Below are 20,000 nucleotides of genomic sequence, written 5' to 3' on the forward strand. Positions count from 1 at the left end.
GTTTGAAGTGCTTCCTCTGGTCCAGCTTATAGATGAACTTGTCTGTGAACACAATGGCACGCTCTGCCGTTTTGTTGTGCTTGTTCACCTGGGGAAAGCCAAAGTCAACAATATTATTTGTATATCATTATCATCATTAGTCTGTGTGCATGCGTGTGTGTGGGTGTGTGTGTTCGTTTATAAGTGTGAGTGAGTGAGTCAGTCAGTCAGTGTGAGTGTGTGTGTGTTTGTGTGTCAGTTTGAGTGAGTGAGTGTGTCTGTAAGTGTGATTTTTTTTTGTGTATGTGTATATGCATGCATGAGAGAGAGTATGTGTGAGAGTAACTGTGTAAGTATAATTATGGCTGTTTTCAATTTGCCATTTTGGCAGCCATACTCTGTTTTCAGGGGTGTGCACCCATTTCCATAACCCCATTGAACACCGACACGGATTAAAGGGTCTTTAACATGCATATTTGATGCTCCGCACATGCATACACATGAACAGGATTTAGTCAGTGGTAAGACCACACAAATGTTGGCTTTGGAGATGGGAACAAATCTTCATATCTACTACAACAGACATGGACCAAGATTTGATCCTGGCACTCAAAATCCAAGGCTTTAACCACTTTACCATCGCACCTGACATCAGTCACAACATACAAACGTCATCATCACGAACACTGCGAGGTGGGCACTGACCTTCTTCACCATGGACGAGAAGAGAACTCTGGTGAACCCGTCCCGCGACTTCAGGTTGTTGACGGAGGACACAAAGTCTGCAGTGCTGCTGTTCTCCCTTGTCTGTCACACGCACCACGCCGTAACATCACCACAATGAATTATCATCACAACAACACATCACCACATCACATCACCACCACAATGAATTATCATCACCACATCACATCAACACAATGAGTTATTATCACAACAACACATCACCACATCACATCACCACCACAATGAATTATCATCACCACATCACATCACCACAATGAATTATTATCACCACATCACATCACCACCACAATGAATTATCATCACCACATCACATCACCACAATGAATTATTATCACAACAACACATCACCACATCACATCACCACCACAATGAATTATCATCACCACATCACATCACCACAATGAATTATTATCACAACAAATCACCACATCACATCACCACCACAATGAATTACCATCACCACATCACATCAACACAATGAATTATTATCACAACAACACATCACCACATCACATCACCACCACAATGAATTATCATCACATCACATCACCACAATGAATTATTATCACAACAACACATCACCACATCACATCACCACCACAATGAATTATCATCACAACAACACATCACCAACACAATGAATTATTATCACAACAACACATCACCACATCACATCACCACAACACATCACCACCACAATAAATTATCATCACAACAACACATCACCACAACACATCACCACAACACATCACCACCACAACACATCACATCACCACAACACATCACCACATCACATCACCACCACAACACATCACCACAACACATCACCACCACAACACATCATCATCACAACAACACATCACCACATCACATCACCACATCACATCACCACCACAACACATCACCACAACACATCACCACATCACATCACCACCACAATACATTATCATCACCACAACACATCACCACATCACATTACCACATCACATCACCACATCACATCACCACCACAACACATCACATTACCACATCACATCACCAGCACAATAAATTATTATCACAACAACACATCATCACATCACATCCTCACCAGAACACATCACCACCACAATAAATTATCATCACAACACATCACCACATCACATCACAACACATCACCATACAATAAATTACCACCACATCACAACACATCACCACCACAATAAATTATCATCACAACACATCACGACATTATGATATTATAATGCTACCACTCGCTTTCGCCTCATCCTTGATACCATGGCTTAAATAGTTGACATAACTGATGCTGTTGCTATGTTACAACTGGTCTATTTATTATCAATGTCATCTTAAATCATCATGATTACTGCAATCAATAATGTGTAAACATTGATTGATTGAATGATTGGACAAGTTCTTTTTTTTGGGGGGGGGTTTCTGTATTTGTTGATGTTGTTTTTACTGGGTTTTTTTTGGGGGGGGGTTTGTTTTTGTTTTTTTGGGTTTTTTTTTTTTTGGGGGGGGGGGGGGGGGCATTGTTTTGTTCTGTTTTGTCTTTCTCTCTGTAGTGGATGCTACCCTTCGTTTTATATTATTTGGTTCATACTGTTCTCTGTATTGTATACATGTCTTTGGGAAAAAAAAAATTAAATTTAAAAACAATAAAAATGCACATTAAAGATCCTGTAATAAATTTTTTTTTTTTAAATAATAAAAAAATATACCATCACAACAACACATCACCGCAATACATCACCATAACACATCACCACCATAATAAATTATCATCACCACATCACATCAGTACATCACATCACCACCACATCACATCAGCACATCACATCACTAGCATCCATACCACCACTCAAGGTCCAGTGGAGGGGGAGAAAATACCGGCAATTATGGGATTCGAACCAGTGTGCTCAGATTCTCTCACTTCCTAGGCCCTTCCTAGGCTCCACTAGGCCACACTCCACATACTATATATATCTATAATCTTTAGTAGTAGTAGTACCAGTAACTGTAGTAGTAAATGTTACTTTAATACTTTTTATGTCTCTCACTCTTTTTTTTTTTAAATCCCTTAACTGCTGATCAGTACACTCACTGAGACTGACAGAGTTTCCAGGTCAGGACATCAGTCACCATTCGGCACTTGGACTTTTTTCCTTTCAGGATTTCATTACATTTGTTTATCAGAATCAGTTACGCCATTCAGAAGTAACACTAAAAGTAGTAACTCATGCCATGATGATCATACCATTTCACCACGGTTCACCGAGACTGGCGTTTGGCTAGCATGGGCAAAATTGGCTGGGTGTCTTATTGCTGAGTTATCCGTAAAATTTGGCCAGAGCAAACCCACAGGCCTAGTTTAGATCAGCTTGATACGGTACAGTACATGACACCAAACAAGGGATTAACTCTCTCCATACGAACGGCGAAAGAGACGACATTAACAGCGTTTCAGCCCAATTACCATCATCAAAATATTGCAAGCGGAAGGCTCTTATACTGAAGAGGTGAATGTTGACAAAGAATACCACAATTCTGACGACGGAAGCTAAAGGTTGGGTCATTCAGACACCCACTGGACATCCGAGGGGTGTAGAGGAGAAGAGATGACTGGCCGTACTGAGTGAGTTAAAAAGGAAAACATTTCAGTTCACTTAAGTTTAGATGTTAAATCATTGCAAAAAAAAACCCAAAAAAACAATGACCTGCATGAGGTAATTCCCCTCCCACTTGCGCCCCACGCCCCAGTCCCGACGTTTGCGGATCAGCAGCTCCCCGGCCATGACCTTCAGCCTCCACATGGGGCGCTCCTCTCTGGGGATCTTCCGCAGGATCATGTAGGCACGCCACCTGTCAACAGTCACAGTCAGCACGCTGCTACGTCCGCTCTGACATTTCATGTTGTTGCGCAAAGACCAGCTAACATTTGACATTGTTGCACATAGTCCAGCTAACATTTGACATGTTGCACATAGTCCAGCTAACATTTGACATTGTTGTCCATAGTCCAGCTAACATTTGACATGTTGCACATTGTCCAGCTGACATTTGACATTGTTGCACATTGTCCAGCTGACATTGTTGCACACTGTCCAGCTAACATTTGACATTGTTGCACATTGTCCAGCTAACATTTGACATTGTTGCACATAGTCCAGCTAACATTTGACATTGTTGCACATAGTCCAGCTAACATTTGACATTGTTGCGCATAGTCCAGCTAACATTTGACATTGTTGCACATAGTCCAGCTAACATTTGACATTGTTGCGCATAGTCCAGCTAACATTTGACATTGTTGTCCATAGTCCAGCTAACATTTGACATTGTTGCGCAACGTCCAGCCAACTGAACATGGCCATGTCAGGACTGTCCAAAAACATACAAAAAATTCAACTGCGTTCAGTGCAAAAACTAAGCTGTGGTGAGGATGTCAACCCTTCCACAATTTAATCATCCCTTGATCACAAAAAAAATGCTCATAAGGATAAAAAAAAAAAAAAAAATCAAAGCCCCACAAAAAATAATATAAAAAAGCCATATCGGCAAACAACACTGCAGGATGGACGGCTAATGCCAACCACAATCTCACAACCTAATCGCTAAGCAAAACAGCACAGATCAAGTATCAAAGACTGCAGACAAAAAACAAAAAAAAAGAAAGAAAGAAAACAGAAAAATGTGTCAGGGTTTGTTTGAAAACAGGCAAGAGAAAGAAAGGACTAGGAAGGCAGAAAAAGCAGACAACAGTGAAGGAAGAAAACGGGTAGAAACAAAGAGAATGAATGAATGAATGAATGAATGGTTTATTCCATAGGCCAGGCCCTCATGAAGGGGTATCTGAACAATAAACATAATCTGAGGAAAAATAAACAATGACAAACAAGACTATGAAACGGCTGTATCTCTAAATCAGTACGCCTTATACAAAAACCTAGAGAGATTACATTTAACATCAGGTTTTGTGCATGACATCAACAAACTCAGTTTGAACAGACAAGGATCTCTGTAATATTTACGATGAATAAATCTAACCCTAACATTGTGAAGTTTTGAACAACAGAGAACAAACTGTACATCATCTTCTTTTGATGTCCTGCACAAAGGACACAACAGTTCACAGTCATCACATGATTTATACCTGAATCGGTGTACTTTCAAGTCAGAAATGCCAAATTGAAATCTTCTTGCTACATATTTCTACTGTCAATCAATATTCATTTATAAATAATACCTAAGATTATGAGTACTATAAAATGTCCATACACATTAAATTGTCCATTTGTATTGATATGATCATTCCAGTTCTACCACCTAGAGTCAATCAACTGTTGACGAAAGACATTTATAAATCCATTCATATTTACCACACCTTGACATACCCATACATCACCAAAAGCATTCTCATATACAAATACAGACATTTGAAAACCCAATTCTTCTTTTTATTTACATCTAAGTCGTATAACATTTCAAACATTTGAAAACCCAATTCTTCTTCTTGTTTGCATCTAAGTCGTATAACATTTCATACGCTCTGTACACCTCCCACCCCAAAACCAGCCCCCATCCGCACACCCTAGCCCCTCCCTCTCCTCCCCCCCTCCCCCATGCCCCCCTACACACACACAGTACATACCTGGAGTGCACCTTCTGCAGCATGCCCACCAGTCCCTGCAGGACAGCCGGGGGGCGGGGCCACTGCACGCTCTTCCCGTAGTCCTTCATCTGCCGCACGCCGCGGAAGCGGTCCACGATGGACAGGATGTAGCAGCGCATCTTGTATCGCTTGAAGCGCTGCATGATCAGGTAGATGGCCCGCATGTACTTGGCCCTCTTCCGCGCCAGGGCTCCACGCGCCATCTGAACCACCACAACAACAACCAGCACTCAGTCGTGAGACCACTCTCAACACAACAACAACCAGCACTCAGTCATGAGACCACTCTCAACACAACAACAACCAGCACTCCGTCATGAGACCACTCTCAACACAACAAAACCAGGACTCAGTTATGAGACCACTCTCAACACAACAACCAGCACTCAGTCATGAGACCACTCTCAACACAACAACCAGCACTCAGTCATGAGACCACTCTCAACACAACAAACAGCACTCAGTCATGAGACCACTCTCAACACAACAACAACCAGCACTCAGTCATCAGACCACTCTCAACACAACAACCAGCACTCAGTAATGAGACCACTCTCAACACAACAACAACCAGCACTCAGTCGTGAGACCACTCTCAACATAACAACCAGCACTCAGTCATGAGACCACTCTCAACACAACAACAACCAGCACTCAGTCGTGAGACCACTCTCAACACAACAACCAGTGCTCAGTCATCAGACCACTCTCAACACAACAACAACCAGCACTCAGTCATCAGACCACTCTCAACACAACAACCAGTGCTCAGTCATCAGACCACTCTCAACACAACAACCAGCACTCAGTAATGAGACCACTCTCAACACAACAACAACCAGCACTCAGTCATCAGACCACTCTCAACATAGCAACAACCAGCACTCAGTCATGAGACCACTCTCAACACAACAACAACCAGCACTTAGTCATGAGACCACTCTCAACACAACAACAACCAGCACTCAGTCATGAGACCACTCTCAACACAACAACCAGCACTCAGTCATCAGACCACTCTCAACACAACAACCAGCACTCAGTCATCAGACCACTCTCAACACAACAACAACCAGCACTCAGTCATGAGACCACTCTCAACACAACAACAACCAGCACTCAGTCATCAGACCACTCTCAACACAACAACCAGTGCTCAGTCATCAGACCACTCTCAACACAACAACCAGCACTCAGTAATGAGACCACTCTCAACACAACAACAACCAGCACTCAGTCATCAGACCACTCTCAACATAGCAACAACCAGCACTCAGTCATGAGACCACTCTCAACACAACAACAACCAGCACTTAGTCATGAGACCACTCTCAACACAACAACAACCAGCACTCAGTCATGAGACCACTCTCAACACAACAACCAGCACTCAGTCATCAGACCACTCTCAACACAACAACCAGCACTCAGTCATCAGACCACTCTCAACACAACAACAACCAGCACTCAGTCATGAGACCACTCTCAACACAACAACAACCAGCACTCAGTCATCAGACCACTCTCAACACAACAACCAGCACTCAGTCATGAGACCACTCTCAACACAACAACAACCAGTGCTCAGTCATCAGACCACTCTCAACACAACAACAACCAGCACTCAGTCATGAGACCACTCTCAACACAACAACAACCAGTGCTCAGTCATCAGACCACTCTCAACACAACAACAACCAGCACTCAGTCATGAGACCACTCTCAACACAACAACAACCAGCACTCAGTCATCAGACCACTCTCAACACAACAACAACCAGCACTTAGTCATCAGACCACTCTCAACACAACAACAACCAGCACTCAGTCATCACACCACTCTCAACACAACAACAACCAGCACTTAGTCATCAGACCACTCTTAACACAACAACCAGTGCTCAGTCATGAGACCACTCTCAACACAACAACAACCAGAACTCAGTCATGAGACCACTCTTAACACAACAACCAGTGCTCAGTCATCAGACCACTCTTAACACAACAACCAGTGCTCAGTCATGAGACCACTCTCAACACAACAACAACCAGCACTCAGTCATGAGACCACTCTCAACACAACAACAACCAGCACTCAGTCATCAGACCACTCTCAACACAACAACAACCAGCACTCAGTCATGAGACCACTCTCAACACAACAACAACCAGCACTCAGTCATCAGACCACTCTCAACACAACAACAACCAGCACTCAGTCATGAGACCACTCTCAACACAACAACAACAAGTACAGTGTCAGTTTCTCAAGGAGGCTTCACTGCGTTTGGACAAATCCATATACGCTTCACCACATCGGCCAGGCAGATCCCTGACCAGCAGCGTGAACCAATGTGCTCAGTCAGGCCTTGAGTGCATGCATGTATATTTGTGTGCCTGTCAGAGTGGATTTCCTCTACAGAATTCTGCCAGAGGCCAACACTCTCGTTGCCAAGGGTACTTTCTCAGCACACTAAGTGCGTGCTGCACACTGGGACCTCGGTTTATTACCTTATCCGAACGACTAGACGTTCAGTTTGATTTTCCAGCCAAACTTGGGAGAAAGAGCAAGAGCGGGATTTGAACACAGACCCTAATAAGACCACTCTGAACACAACAAATAGCCCTAAATCATGAGACAACTCGGTTTCAAGAATGCATTAAAAGCGTGCAGACTGATCCATGTATATGATATACCATGTCTGCTTTAAAAATACACACACACCACACCCCACACATACACACATGAACATCCCCCTCTGCACACACACACCCCCACACATTTACACACACACATACCCCTCACACACACATGCATACACACGTGCACACACACACACACACACAGACATCTAATATCACTGAAAGTAAAAATACATAAAAATGAATTGAAAAATGCACACACACATACTCACTCTCACACACACACACACACACACACACACACACACACACTCCCCCCCCTCTCCCCCCACAACCCCACCCCACTCCCCACACACATCCCTACGACACAAACTCTCCCCTACCGTCTGCAGGAAGAGGACGATGCCAGGAATGCGTCTATCCCTGGCCTCCTCAAAGGCGAACAGGGTCTGCGGGGACCGGATGAAGATCTTGGACTTGCCAAACTCCACGTCCGAGGCGACGCCCTGGTTGTTGATCAGGAAGCGAACACCGTCCACCGTGCTGCCACGGAAGTTGGGCCACGTCTCACGGGCGACGCACTTGTACCTGCGCAGTGAAAACAGGTACTGTAGAGTAGTTTGAGCCTACGTCTCACAGGTCATGCGTTTGTACCTGTGCAGTGAAAACATGCACTGTAAAATAAACACTAAACCAGCAAGTGCGTTGGGTTACGCTGCTGGTCAGGAATCTGCTTGGCAGATGTGGTGTAGTGTATATGGATTTGTCCGAACACAGTGACGCCTCCTTGAGCTACTGAAACTGAAACTGTAAAATAGTCATGTCATGTCTCATGGGTGTTGCACTTGCACATGTGTAGTGAAAACATGTACTGTAGAACAGTTTAAGCCATGTCTAATGGGTGATGCACCTGTACCTGTACAGTGAAAACAAACTGTAGAATAGTTAAGCCATGTCTCACTGGTGATGCATTGATACCTGTGCAGTGAAAACATGTACCGCAGAACAGTTATGCCACATATCATAGGTGATGAATTTGTACCTGTGCAGTGAAAACATGTACCGCAGAACAGTTATGCCACATAGCACGGGTGATGTATTTATACCTGTGCAGTGAAAACATGTACCGCAGAACAGTTATGCCACATATCATAGGTGATGAATTTGTACCTGTGCAGTGAAAACATGTACCGCAGAACAGTTATGCCACATATCATAGGTGATGAATTTGTACCTGTGCAGTGAAAACATGTACCGCAGAACAGTTATGCCACATATCATAGGTGATGAATTTGTACCTGTGGGGTGAAAACATGTACTGCAGAACAGTTATGCCACATATCATAGGTGATGAATTTGTACCTGTGCAGTGAAAACATGTACCGCAGAACAGTTATGCCACATATCATAGGTGATGAATTTATACCTGTGGGGTGAAAACATGCACTGTAGAATACTTAAGCCACATCTCATGGGTGATGCACTTGTACCTGTGCAGTGAAAACAAGTACTGTATGCTTCTTTGTAAACGCCCACTGTCTACTCATTGCTCATCCCCCCTTTTGGGTTAAAATCTGTGCAGTGTGTGTGTGTGTGTGTGTGTGTGTGTGTGTGTGTGTGTGTGTGTGCGTGTGTGTGTATTTAAACTTAACTTCATTTTTTTTTTTTAATTTTTTTTTTTTTCTGTGTTTTATCTTAATTCATTGATTGATCTATATATCAATCAATTTTATTTCATTCTATGGTTTTTTTTGGTTTCTTTTTTTCGCTATTCTAATTTGTCAATTCATTAATTAGACTACTATCTGTTCACTTACTTCCGTATCTTATCTAACTTGATTTCATTTCATTTTCCCTGAAGGCCTGACTCAGCTCAATGGGTTAATCATATAATAAATCAAAATTCAACGAAAACAAAAAAAAGCAAAGAAGAAAACCGCATTGGGTTAATCATATAAATCAACATTCAACAAGGAAAAGAAGCAAAGAGAAGAACGTCCTGAACGACGCAGCCACCTCTGCAGAAAGCGGTCATAGGACATGCGGAAGGCGAACCCGGCGCGGCGCACACGCACGTTCTCCAGGAGCCCCAGGTACATGACCTGGTGTCTGCAGCGCGTGTCGTCAAACTGCAGAGGGGACTTGATCTCGTTGGGCTTGATGCACCGCACGTAGAACGGGGTCTGCACATGTGCACACACACGATAAAAACAAGGTCAAGGAGGCCCAACACAGCTTATATCACAGATTAACATATGTGATAAGAAACTCTGTGTGTGTGTGTGTGTGTGTGTGTGTGTGTGTGTGTGTATGTTTTCTGTCCGTGCATTAATGCTTGTTTTTTTTTGATTACACAGATGATGATATTTGGTCTTGTTCGTAGTTTGATGGGGGTGGCTGTGTTGTTCACATGGAATGGTTTTGGTGATGTTTATATGTGGTTGGGATTTTTGATTAGAGTGTTTCTTTTTTTGACTCACTTGTGTAAACAAAGTGAGTCTATGTTTTAACCCGGTGTTCAGTTGTCTCTGTGTGTGTGTGTGTCTGTGTGTCTGTGTGTCCGTGGTAAACTTTAACACTGCCATTTTCTCTGCAAATACTTTGTCAGTTGACACCAAATTTGGCATAAATATAGGAAAAATTCAGTTCTTTCCAGTCATCTTGTTTGAAACAATATTGCACCTCTGGGATGGGCACAAAAAATTTTTTTTTTAAATGAAGACTAATTATATACAAACTGCATTTACTGTTATATTTATATTTTTTGTATTCTCTAAACTTGGAACTTTGATCTGATATTCTAACCCAACAACAAGAGCAGTCATTATTATCATTTTTTGTTCAAACAGGAACTTCTTTTGCTAAGCATGGAAGTTTTATTTATTTTGCAAGCGTTTTGGTGCAGGTAGTAAAAAGGGGAAATTACTCTGTAATTAATGCTAGGGGACTTAATTCGCTTTATACTGATCTTTCTCATCTTAAACATTACATTTTGAAATTATACTCAATACATAAAAAGCTTGGATTTTTTTTTTTAAGTGTATCACAAGTGAGTCTTGAAGGCCTTGCCTCTCTTGTTATGTCATATTTTACTTGTAAATATGCCTTGAGCATTATTGTATTTTAATGAAAGGCGCAACAGAAATAAACTATAATCATTATTATCATAACTTCCAGTCTCTGACCTTGGAGGCAAGGTTCTCCACCAGAAGGATGATGGAAGTCTTGAAAGCCGTGCCAGCAGTTGTGGGTCTCTTGGTGGTCTGTGAACAGATTCAGGATCACTTCACTTTATTATTCATTTCAAACTTAACAATAATAACAACAATATCATTAATGATGATAATAAATATAATAATCATAATAATGACGATAATAATGGATATTTACATGACACACCGTCCAGAAATTTGAAATAATAATAATAATAATAATAACAATAAAACAATTTAAAAAAAAACCAACAATAATAATCACAATAATAATGTATAGTACACTGTCCAGCAATCTGTAATGATAATAATAATGGATACTTACATAGCAAACTGTCCACAAATCTGCCCCTTGGCGCTTCTTTGATTTCAGATTTTACGTGGAAAGAAACAGAAAATGGAGAAAGCTGGTCTTTTTAACACCGCTTCACTTGATTTCTACATTATTTGGGGCTCTCTTCCAACGGTTTTGCTGAACTGAACTGAAATGGCATGGTGTCACGTCCTTGAGAAAAAGCACTTCACTCAGATTCTCCTCACTGCACCCACGTGTCAATGGGTCAATGGGTACCTGACTGCGGTCGTCGGGGGAGGCTGAAATGGTGGGGAAGAGAGGACTGGGCCCCGCTCTCTAATGAATTAATTTTTTTTTCTTTAATGAATGAATTTTTCTTTCATGAAGGAAGTGGAATAAGCAGACATGCTTTTTTTTTTTTTTTTACATCCAGCCCTCAGGGCAAAGAAATTCAACAAGCAAACAAACAAGCAAAAAATGTTAATAATAATAATAATAATAATAATAATAATAGTAATAAAAGTACCCCCCCCCCCAAAAAAAAAAAAACAACAAAAAAACCCACACACACACACACAAAAACACAAAAAAACCACCAATGAAGCCATCATTACCACTACAACCATTACCACTACTACTGCTAAGTAAATATATAAATATATATATACAAAAAAAAAAAAAAAAAGTAAATAAAAATAAAAGAATAGCGAAAGAACAAAACAATGTCACAGCCAGAAAACCAAAACAAATGATAATGCCGAACCCCAGAAACAGGGGACATTAATTTATTTATTAATTTTATTTATTAAGACTTCTTGCCTGATGGGTGTAAAAGGTCACGGGCCCACATGGGACCTTTAACCTTTAACTTTTAAGCAGTGTCTCACCTTCGTCACACATGGGACCTTTAACCTTTAACTTTTAAGCAGTGTCTCACCTCTGTCACACATGGGACCTTTAACCTTTAACTTTTAAGCAGTGTCCCTATCTCTGTCACACATGGGACCTTTAACCTTTAACTTTTAAGCAGTGTCTCACCTCCGTCACAAGCTGTTTCCCTTCAGGCCACATGGATTTGATCACCTCGTTGGAACTGTGGAATGAAAAAGCAGATTAACTCTTTATCGACACGTATATAGGTTGCTGTTTGATGCACTGAGACATATGCGTTACAAAGCAAACAGTTCAAGCAGAGCACAATCCTTTTGACTGCTTTGCAGTCCTGAAGTGTAAGATGCCTGACCAATTCACAATCCCAACACTCCCGTCAGACCTTCAGAGTCCTACTTCATTTCAATGGAAGCTTGAATAAATTTCTTTTCTTTTTTTTTTCTTTTTTTTCACTGCAAAGTTTAAAAGTGATTTTCTGGAGATTTAAAAATTTCAACATTTAAAACTGATCTATGAAGTTGTGTTTGTACTTGTTAACTGATCAATACATTTTCCATTTTGATTTCACTTTTATTACGTAGCACTTATAAAACACACATTTCTTACTTTCATGTAATGATTTTATCCGTGATTTTCATGTAATGATTTTATCTGTGACTTTCATGTAATGATTTTATCTGTCACTTCCATGTAATGATTTTGTCTGTGACTTCTATGTAATGATTTTGTCTGTGACTTTCAAAGTCATCCTTCAAAACCCAGTTTCAGTATCAAGTTATCAAAACATGCAGACTATTCCATATATGACATACCTCACCAGTGTTAAAAAAAAAACATAAATAAAATAAACCACACGCCTGATCTACCCATTAACCCAATGCGCTGGTCAGGCCTTAAGCGCCTACCCTGATGTCTACTGGTCAACACACCTGAACCAAAGATGACCCAACAGCATGACAAAAAGCTGTGTACCAACACAGCTGAACCGATGATGATCACCCAACAGCATGACACAAAGCTGTGTACCAACACAGCTGAACCAATGATGATGACCCAACAGCATGACACAAAGCTGTGTACCAACACTGACACAAAGCTGTGTACCAACACTGACACAAAGCTGTGTACCAACACTGACACAAAGCTGTGTACCAACACAGCTGAACCGATGATGATGACCCAACAGAATCACACAAAGCTGTGTACCAACACAGCTGAACCGATGATGATGACCCAACAGAATCACACAAAGCTGTGTACAAACACAGCTGAACCGATGATGATGACCCAACAGAATCACACAAAGCTGTGTACAAACACAGCTGAACCGATGATGATGACCCAACAGAATCACACAAAGCTGTGTACAAACACAGCTGAACCGATGATGATCACCCAACAGCATGACACAAAGCTGTGTACCAACACAGCTGAACCGATGATGATGACCCAACAGAATCACACAAAGCTGTGTACCCACCTGTTGAAGAGCAGCCTCTTGAAGTCCATGAAGAGCATGTCCTTGTTCTTGTCAATGAAGCCCACCACACTGTAGGTCACATCCCCTGCGTAGTGCTGGATGCGAAAGTCACGGCTGTGCTCCAAGGTCTTGTCTGCTGGGGCCAGCTGTTAATGTTGTCAACACACAGAGTTGTCACAATCAATTCTGTGACTTGTCTGCAGGGCCCGACTGTTCGTTGTCAAATGCAGAGTAAACACACAATCAATTCTTGGGCTAACTGACTGTTGTCAACAAAGAGTGGATACATAATTCTACGGCTAGCTGTTTGTTGTCAATACAGAATGGACACACAAATCTTATGGTCAGCTGTTTGTTGTCAACACAGAGTGGATACATAATTCTAGGGCTAGCTGTTTGTTGTCAAACACAGAGAGAACACACAATCAATTCTATATCTTGTCTGCAGGAGTCAACTGTTCATTGTCAAACACAGAGTGGATACACAATCAATTCTAGGGCTAGCTGTTTGTTGTCAACACAGAATGGATACACAATCAATTCTAGGGCTAGCTGTTTGTTGTCAACACAGAGTGGATACACAATCAATTCTAGGGCTAGCTGTTTGTTGTCAAACACAGAGTGGATACACAATCAATTCTAGGGCTAGCTGTTTGTTGTCAACACAGAGTGGATACACATCAATTCTAGGGCTAGCTGTTTGTTGTCAAACACAGAGTGGATACACAATCAATTCTTGGGCTAGCTGTTTGTTGTCAACACAGAGTGGATACACAATCATTCTTGGGCTAGCTGTTTGTTGTCAACACAGAGTGGATACACATCATTCTTGGGCTAGCTGTTTGTTGTCAACACAGAGTGGATACACAATCAATTCTTGGGCTAGCTGTTTGTTGTCAAACACAGAGTGGATACACAATCAATTCTTGGGCTAGCTGTTTGTTGTCAACACAGAGAGGATACACACATTCTAGGGCTAGCTGTTTGTTGTCAATACAGGGTGGATACACCATTCTAGGGCTAGCTGTTTGTTGTCAACACAGAGTGGACACACACATCCTATGGCCAGCTGTTTGTTGTCAACACAGAGTGGATATACTATTCTAGGGCTAAATGTTTGTTGTCAACAGAGTGGATACACAATTCTAGGGCTAAATGTTTGTTGTCAACAGAGTGGACACACCATTCTAGGGCTAGCTGTTTGTTGTCAACACAGAGTGGATACACCATTCTAGGGCTAGCTGTTTGTTGTCAATACAGGGTGGATACACCATTCTAGGGCTAGCTGTTTGTTGTCAACACAGAGTGGATACACCATTCTAGGGCTAGCTGTTTGTTGTCAACACAGAGTGGACACACCATTCTAGGGCTAGCTGTTTGTTGTCAACACAGAGTGGATACACCATTCTAGGGCTAGCTGTTTGTTGTCAAACACAGAGTGGATACACCATTCTAGGGCTAGCTGTTTGTTGTCAACACAGAGAGGATACACCATTCTAGGGCTAGCTGTTTGTTGTCAAACACAGAGTGGAAACACCATTCTAGGGCTAGCTGTTTGTTGTCAACACAGAGTGGACACACAATCAATTCTGGGGTCAGCTGCTTGTTGTCAAACATAAAGTGGATAAGCAATCAATTATATGTCTAGTCTGCTGGGACCACCTGTTTGTTGTCAAACACACAATGAATACACAATCAATTATGGGGCCAGTTGTTCGCTGTCAGACACAGTGTGGATACACAATCAATTCTGGGGCCGGCAGACCCATCAGCAGCAGTCAAGGTGGTCAAAACAAATACACAAATGAACACGACTGTCACTGAACCACAGCAGAAAACAGACAAAGCATATCACATGTTGTACAGGCATAGACTGACAATCAACAACAGATTCATAAAACAACAAAGACAGTATCACGTTACCTTCCTGCACACGAAGCGATCACCCTTCAGCTTCTGAGCCATGGCCTCCAGAAACATCTGCAACAGAAACAATTACAACACTGCTGAAATAAAAGAGGGGAAGAAGAGTAAGACAAGAGAGGCAAGGCCTTCAAAACTCACTTGTGATAAATTAAGTCCCCTAGCATTAATTACAGAGTAATTTCCCTTTTTTACTATCTGCACCAAAACGTTTGCAAAATAAATAAAAATTCCACTGAACAAAAAATGATAATAATGACTGCTCTTGTTGTTGTGTCAGAATATGAGGTCAAAGTGCCAAGTTTAGAGAATACCAAAAATATAAATATAACAGTAAATGCAGTTTGCATATAATTACGCTTCTTTTTTATTTTTTTGTGCCCATCCCAGAGGTGCAATATTGTTTTAAACAAGATGACTGGAAAGAACTGAATTTTTCCTATTTTTATGCCAAATTTGGTGTCAACTGACAAAGTATTTGCAGAGAAAATGTCAATGTTAAAGTTTACCACAGACACACGGACAAACACACACACACACACACACACACAGACAATCGAACACCGAGTTAAAACATAGACTCACTTTGTTTACACAAGTGAGTCAAAAAGATCATAAGGACAGACAGACTAGGTTGGCAGAGGTGAGTTAACTCATTCTACCCCACAGCTACATGCCACCTACAATTCCTGTGGACCAGCACTACATCAGACCACTGCAGAAAACACAGGGTGGTTCACTTAAACAGCGAAAATTGATGGAGAACTGTTGATTAAATCAGTCAAACAAAGCTTTGTTTTCATGATTCCAGAATCTCTAAACGGTTCAATTTAGAATGCCCACTGCACAAAGCAAGAATGAACGAAATTAGAATAGTGTGTTAGTGTGAGAATACTTGTACCTGGTCCACAGGGGAGGTAATAATGGTATGAGTTAACTCATACCTGGAGAAGAATGTGTTAACAACCTGCTGGCTGATGACCTTAAGGTCAGTCTGTTCGGGGCTTACGTCTTGGGACTAGTCTGGATGTAAATTTTGCAGTTTACTGTTTAATACCCTACTTTATGCCCATGTTCTGGTAATTCTGACTGACGTTTGTAAATCAACAGATACACCATAATTAACGAGGCTAAACTAATGTGTCAACATTCATTCCCTTACAGGCAATACTCTGCTAAAGTTACAGGCAAAATATTCAAACAAGTTTGTGCCAGTTATATGTAAACATATTTGTTATTTCTCAAATGCTTGACCAGTATGTCCAGCATCTGCTCTCTTTCAAGCAGATGTGGTGTAGCATAATTATATGGATCAGTGTGCGCCTTTCAACACCTCCTTGAAACTGAAACTGACCATTTTCACACCACTCTCCACACTAACCATGGGGAATCAGTAAACTAAACCCAGCAATTTCAGGTTTTCTTTCAGTTTCGAGGAGGTGTCAAAGCATGCAGACTGATCCATTTCATGCTCCACCACATCTGCATTATATGAAAAAAACGAGATCTGACAGATAGCAAAAGCCTTACGCGCTTGTCAGGACTTGAAGGCCTACCCTGCGTTTGTGTAAAACATTAACAAAAAAGAATTAAACAAAACAAACAAAGTAAGTGAAAAAAAAACCCCCAACCCTACAGTATAATAAAGCAAAAGCTGCTTTGAAAGCAAGTCACTGAAGTAACACAACCACCAAATGGAGTCCGTCAGTCGCAGGGGAAAAACTGACACCTGGACAGAAAAGCGACCAGGAAGAACTGACCTCATCCGTGACCTTGCCGACGTTGAGGCATGCCTCGTCCAGGATGGCCAGCACCCCCTTGTGAGGGGCCTCCACAAGGTCACAGATCACCTTGTTGTTGAAGTAGTCCACCTGCACACACCATGACACAAATCACCTGTACACACCGTGACACAAATCACCTGTACACACCATGACACAAATCACCTGTACACACCGTGACACAAATCACCTGCACACACCATGACACAAATCACCTGTACACACCGTGTCATGCATCACATGCACACACCACATCACACATAACCTTGTTGAAGAAGTCCACCTGCACACACCATGACACAAATCACCTGTACACACCGTGTCATACATCACATGCACACACCACATCACACATAACCTTGTTGAAGTAGTCCACCTGCACACACCATGACACAAATCACATGTACACACCATGTCATGCATCACATGCACACACCACATCACACATAACCTTGTTGTTGAAGTAGTCCACCTGCACACACCATGACACAAATCACCTGTACACACCGTGTCATGCATCACATGCACACACCACATCACACATAACCTTGTTGAAGAAGTCCACCTGCACACAGCATGACACAAATCACATGTACACACCATGTCATACATCACATGCACACACCACATTACACATAACCTTGTTGAAGAAGTCCACCTGCACACACCATGACACAAATCACATGTACACACCATGTCATACATCACATGCACACACCACATCACACATAACCTTGTTGAAGAAGTCCACCTGCACACACCATGACACAAATCACATGTACACACCGTGTCATACATCACATGCACACACCACATCACACATAACCTTGTTGAAGAAGTCCACCTGCACACACCATGACACAAATCACCTGTACACACCGTGTCATACATCACATGCACACACCACATCACACATAACCTTGTTGAAGAAGTCCACCTGCACACAGCACATCATGCGTCACCTATACACACCATGTCACACATCACTTGTAAGTTGCTGTTGAAGTAGTCTACCAGAACACACTACATTACACATCACATGCACACACTCTGTCACACATCACCGTGTTACCCGCACACAACATGTCACACACATCACCGTGTCACCTGCACACACTCTGTCACACCACCGTGTTACCTGCACACAACATGTCACACACATCACCTGGCTGTTTCTCACTCCAGACAAATAGTTTTCTCCCTTGCTTTTCCCTACAGACGACCCATTTGTTAGGGTTTAGAAAAAAATCACAAAAAATTCAAAACATAAAGTAACTGAATGAAACTCACTGTACTTGACCCACTGACCCCTCTTCTAACGTCGTGTGTATGCCCACTCCCTCCCTCTCTTCACAGCCCTCAGAAGCTGAGTCACTGTCAGTACCTTCTTGTTGGTAGCTTTCTTCACTGCAGATACTTTACTCAACGTCTTCATCATCCTCGTCAATGTCGAAACCTTCAGTTTGGAGCATTTCAATCACTTCAGCAGCAGTAAAAGTCACTGTCGTGATCTAGTCTGCTCCAAAAATTTCTACTTGTATCGCCTGCAACGCCATTTTTGATACATATGCTGATTAGCTTGTCATGTGGAGTGCTGAACTTGCTGGCTCGCTGGTGAGTGTGTAGTTAAGGATTCTCATAAAGAAACTTTCCATTCGACCCTTGACACGTTCACAATGCCCGGTGTAGCTGCGATTGTTATGCTACCCCATGAGGAAAACGTGGAAAAAATTTTAATTGTCGAAACTACTATAGCGTTCCATGGTCTGGAACGCTACCTTACGTCAGGAGCACTATAGCGTTCCATCGTCTGGAGTGAGTTAAGTATTCCACCTGCACACACCACATCACACATCACTTGCACACACCATGTCACACATCACTTGCACACACCACATCACACATCACTTGCACACACTATGTCACATATCACCTGACTGTTGAAGTAGTCCACCTACACACACTATGGTCATGGTGCCAGCATGAGCTGTGCTAACTGTTCCCAGCTGTCAACAAATATTCTGTAGCTGTTTAATTGAAGGAGTGGAAAAAAAAAGGTTAATGAATTTCTTTAGGTGCTGGAATGTGGTGTACAAATGTGTGCTTGTGAGTAAGAGAGGATGAGATAGAGAGAGGGAGAGAGGGAGGGAATGAACGAATGAATGAATGAATGTTTTATTTTCCAACGGTGAAGACATTAGCACTCTGGCCGACTTACATATCTGCCGTTGTTCTAAGAGACACACAAATATAATTATACACATATAAATGTTGTTATACTCGATACATGTATAATGGACAAGGGTGACACAGCGCCAAACTGAGGGAGGGAGAGAGACACAAATAGAGAGTGTGCATGTGTGTTTGAATGTGG

At 41.9% G+C, this 20,000-nt stretch overlaps 1 protein-coding gene across 1 annotated transcript in view; it reads right to left on the reverse strand.

Annotated features, from left to right (window-relative positions):
- LOC143276576 (unconventional myosin-Id-like) overlaps positions 1-20,000 on the reverse strand; it is a 69,353-nt gene that overhangs the window by 17,000 nt on the left and 32,353 nt on the right. Inside the window, exons 11-21 of the mRNA XM_076581170.1 lie at positions 17,606-17,716; positions 15,846-15,902; positions 13,923-14,068; positions 12,590-12,644; positions 11,230-11,307; positions 10,061-10,227; positions 8,428-8,632; positions 5,381-5,604; positions 3,447-3,591; positions 685-786; positions 1-88 (exon numbers count right to left, since the gene is read on the reverse strand). The exon at positions 1-88 is cut by the window's left edge and continues 29 nt beyond it. Coding sequence (XP_076437285.1) covers positions 1-88; positions 685-786; positions 3,447-3,591; positions 5,381-5,604; positions 8,428-8,632; positions 10,061-10,227; positions 11,230-11,307; positions 12,590-12,644; positions 13,923-14,068; positions 15,846-15,902; positions 17,606-17,716 — 1,378 coding nt within the window. The remainder of the gene's footprint in view (positions 89-684; positions 787-3,446; positions 3,592-5,380; positions 5,605-8,427; positions 8,633-10,060; positions 10,228-11,229; positions 11,308-12,589; positions 12,645-13,922; positions 14,069-15,845; positions 15,903-17,605; positions 17,717-20,000) is intronic.

The sequence above is a fragment of the Babylonia areolata genome, chromosome 2 (genome assembly GCF_041734735.1).
Source record: "Babylonia areolata isolate BAREFJ2019XMU chromosome 2, ASM4173473v1, whole genome shotgun sequence".
NCBI lineage: Eukaryota > Metazoa > Mollusca > Gastropoda > Neogastropoda > Buccinidae > Babylonia > Babylonia areolata.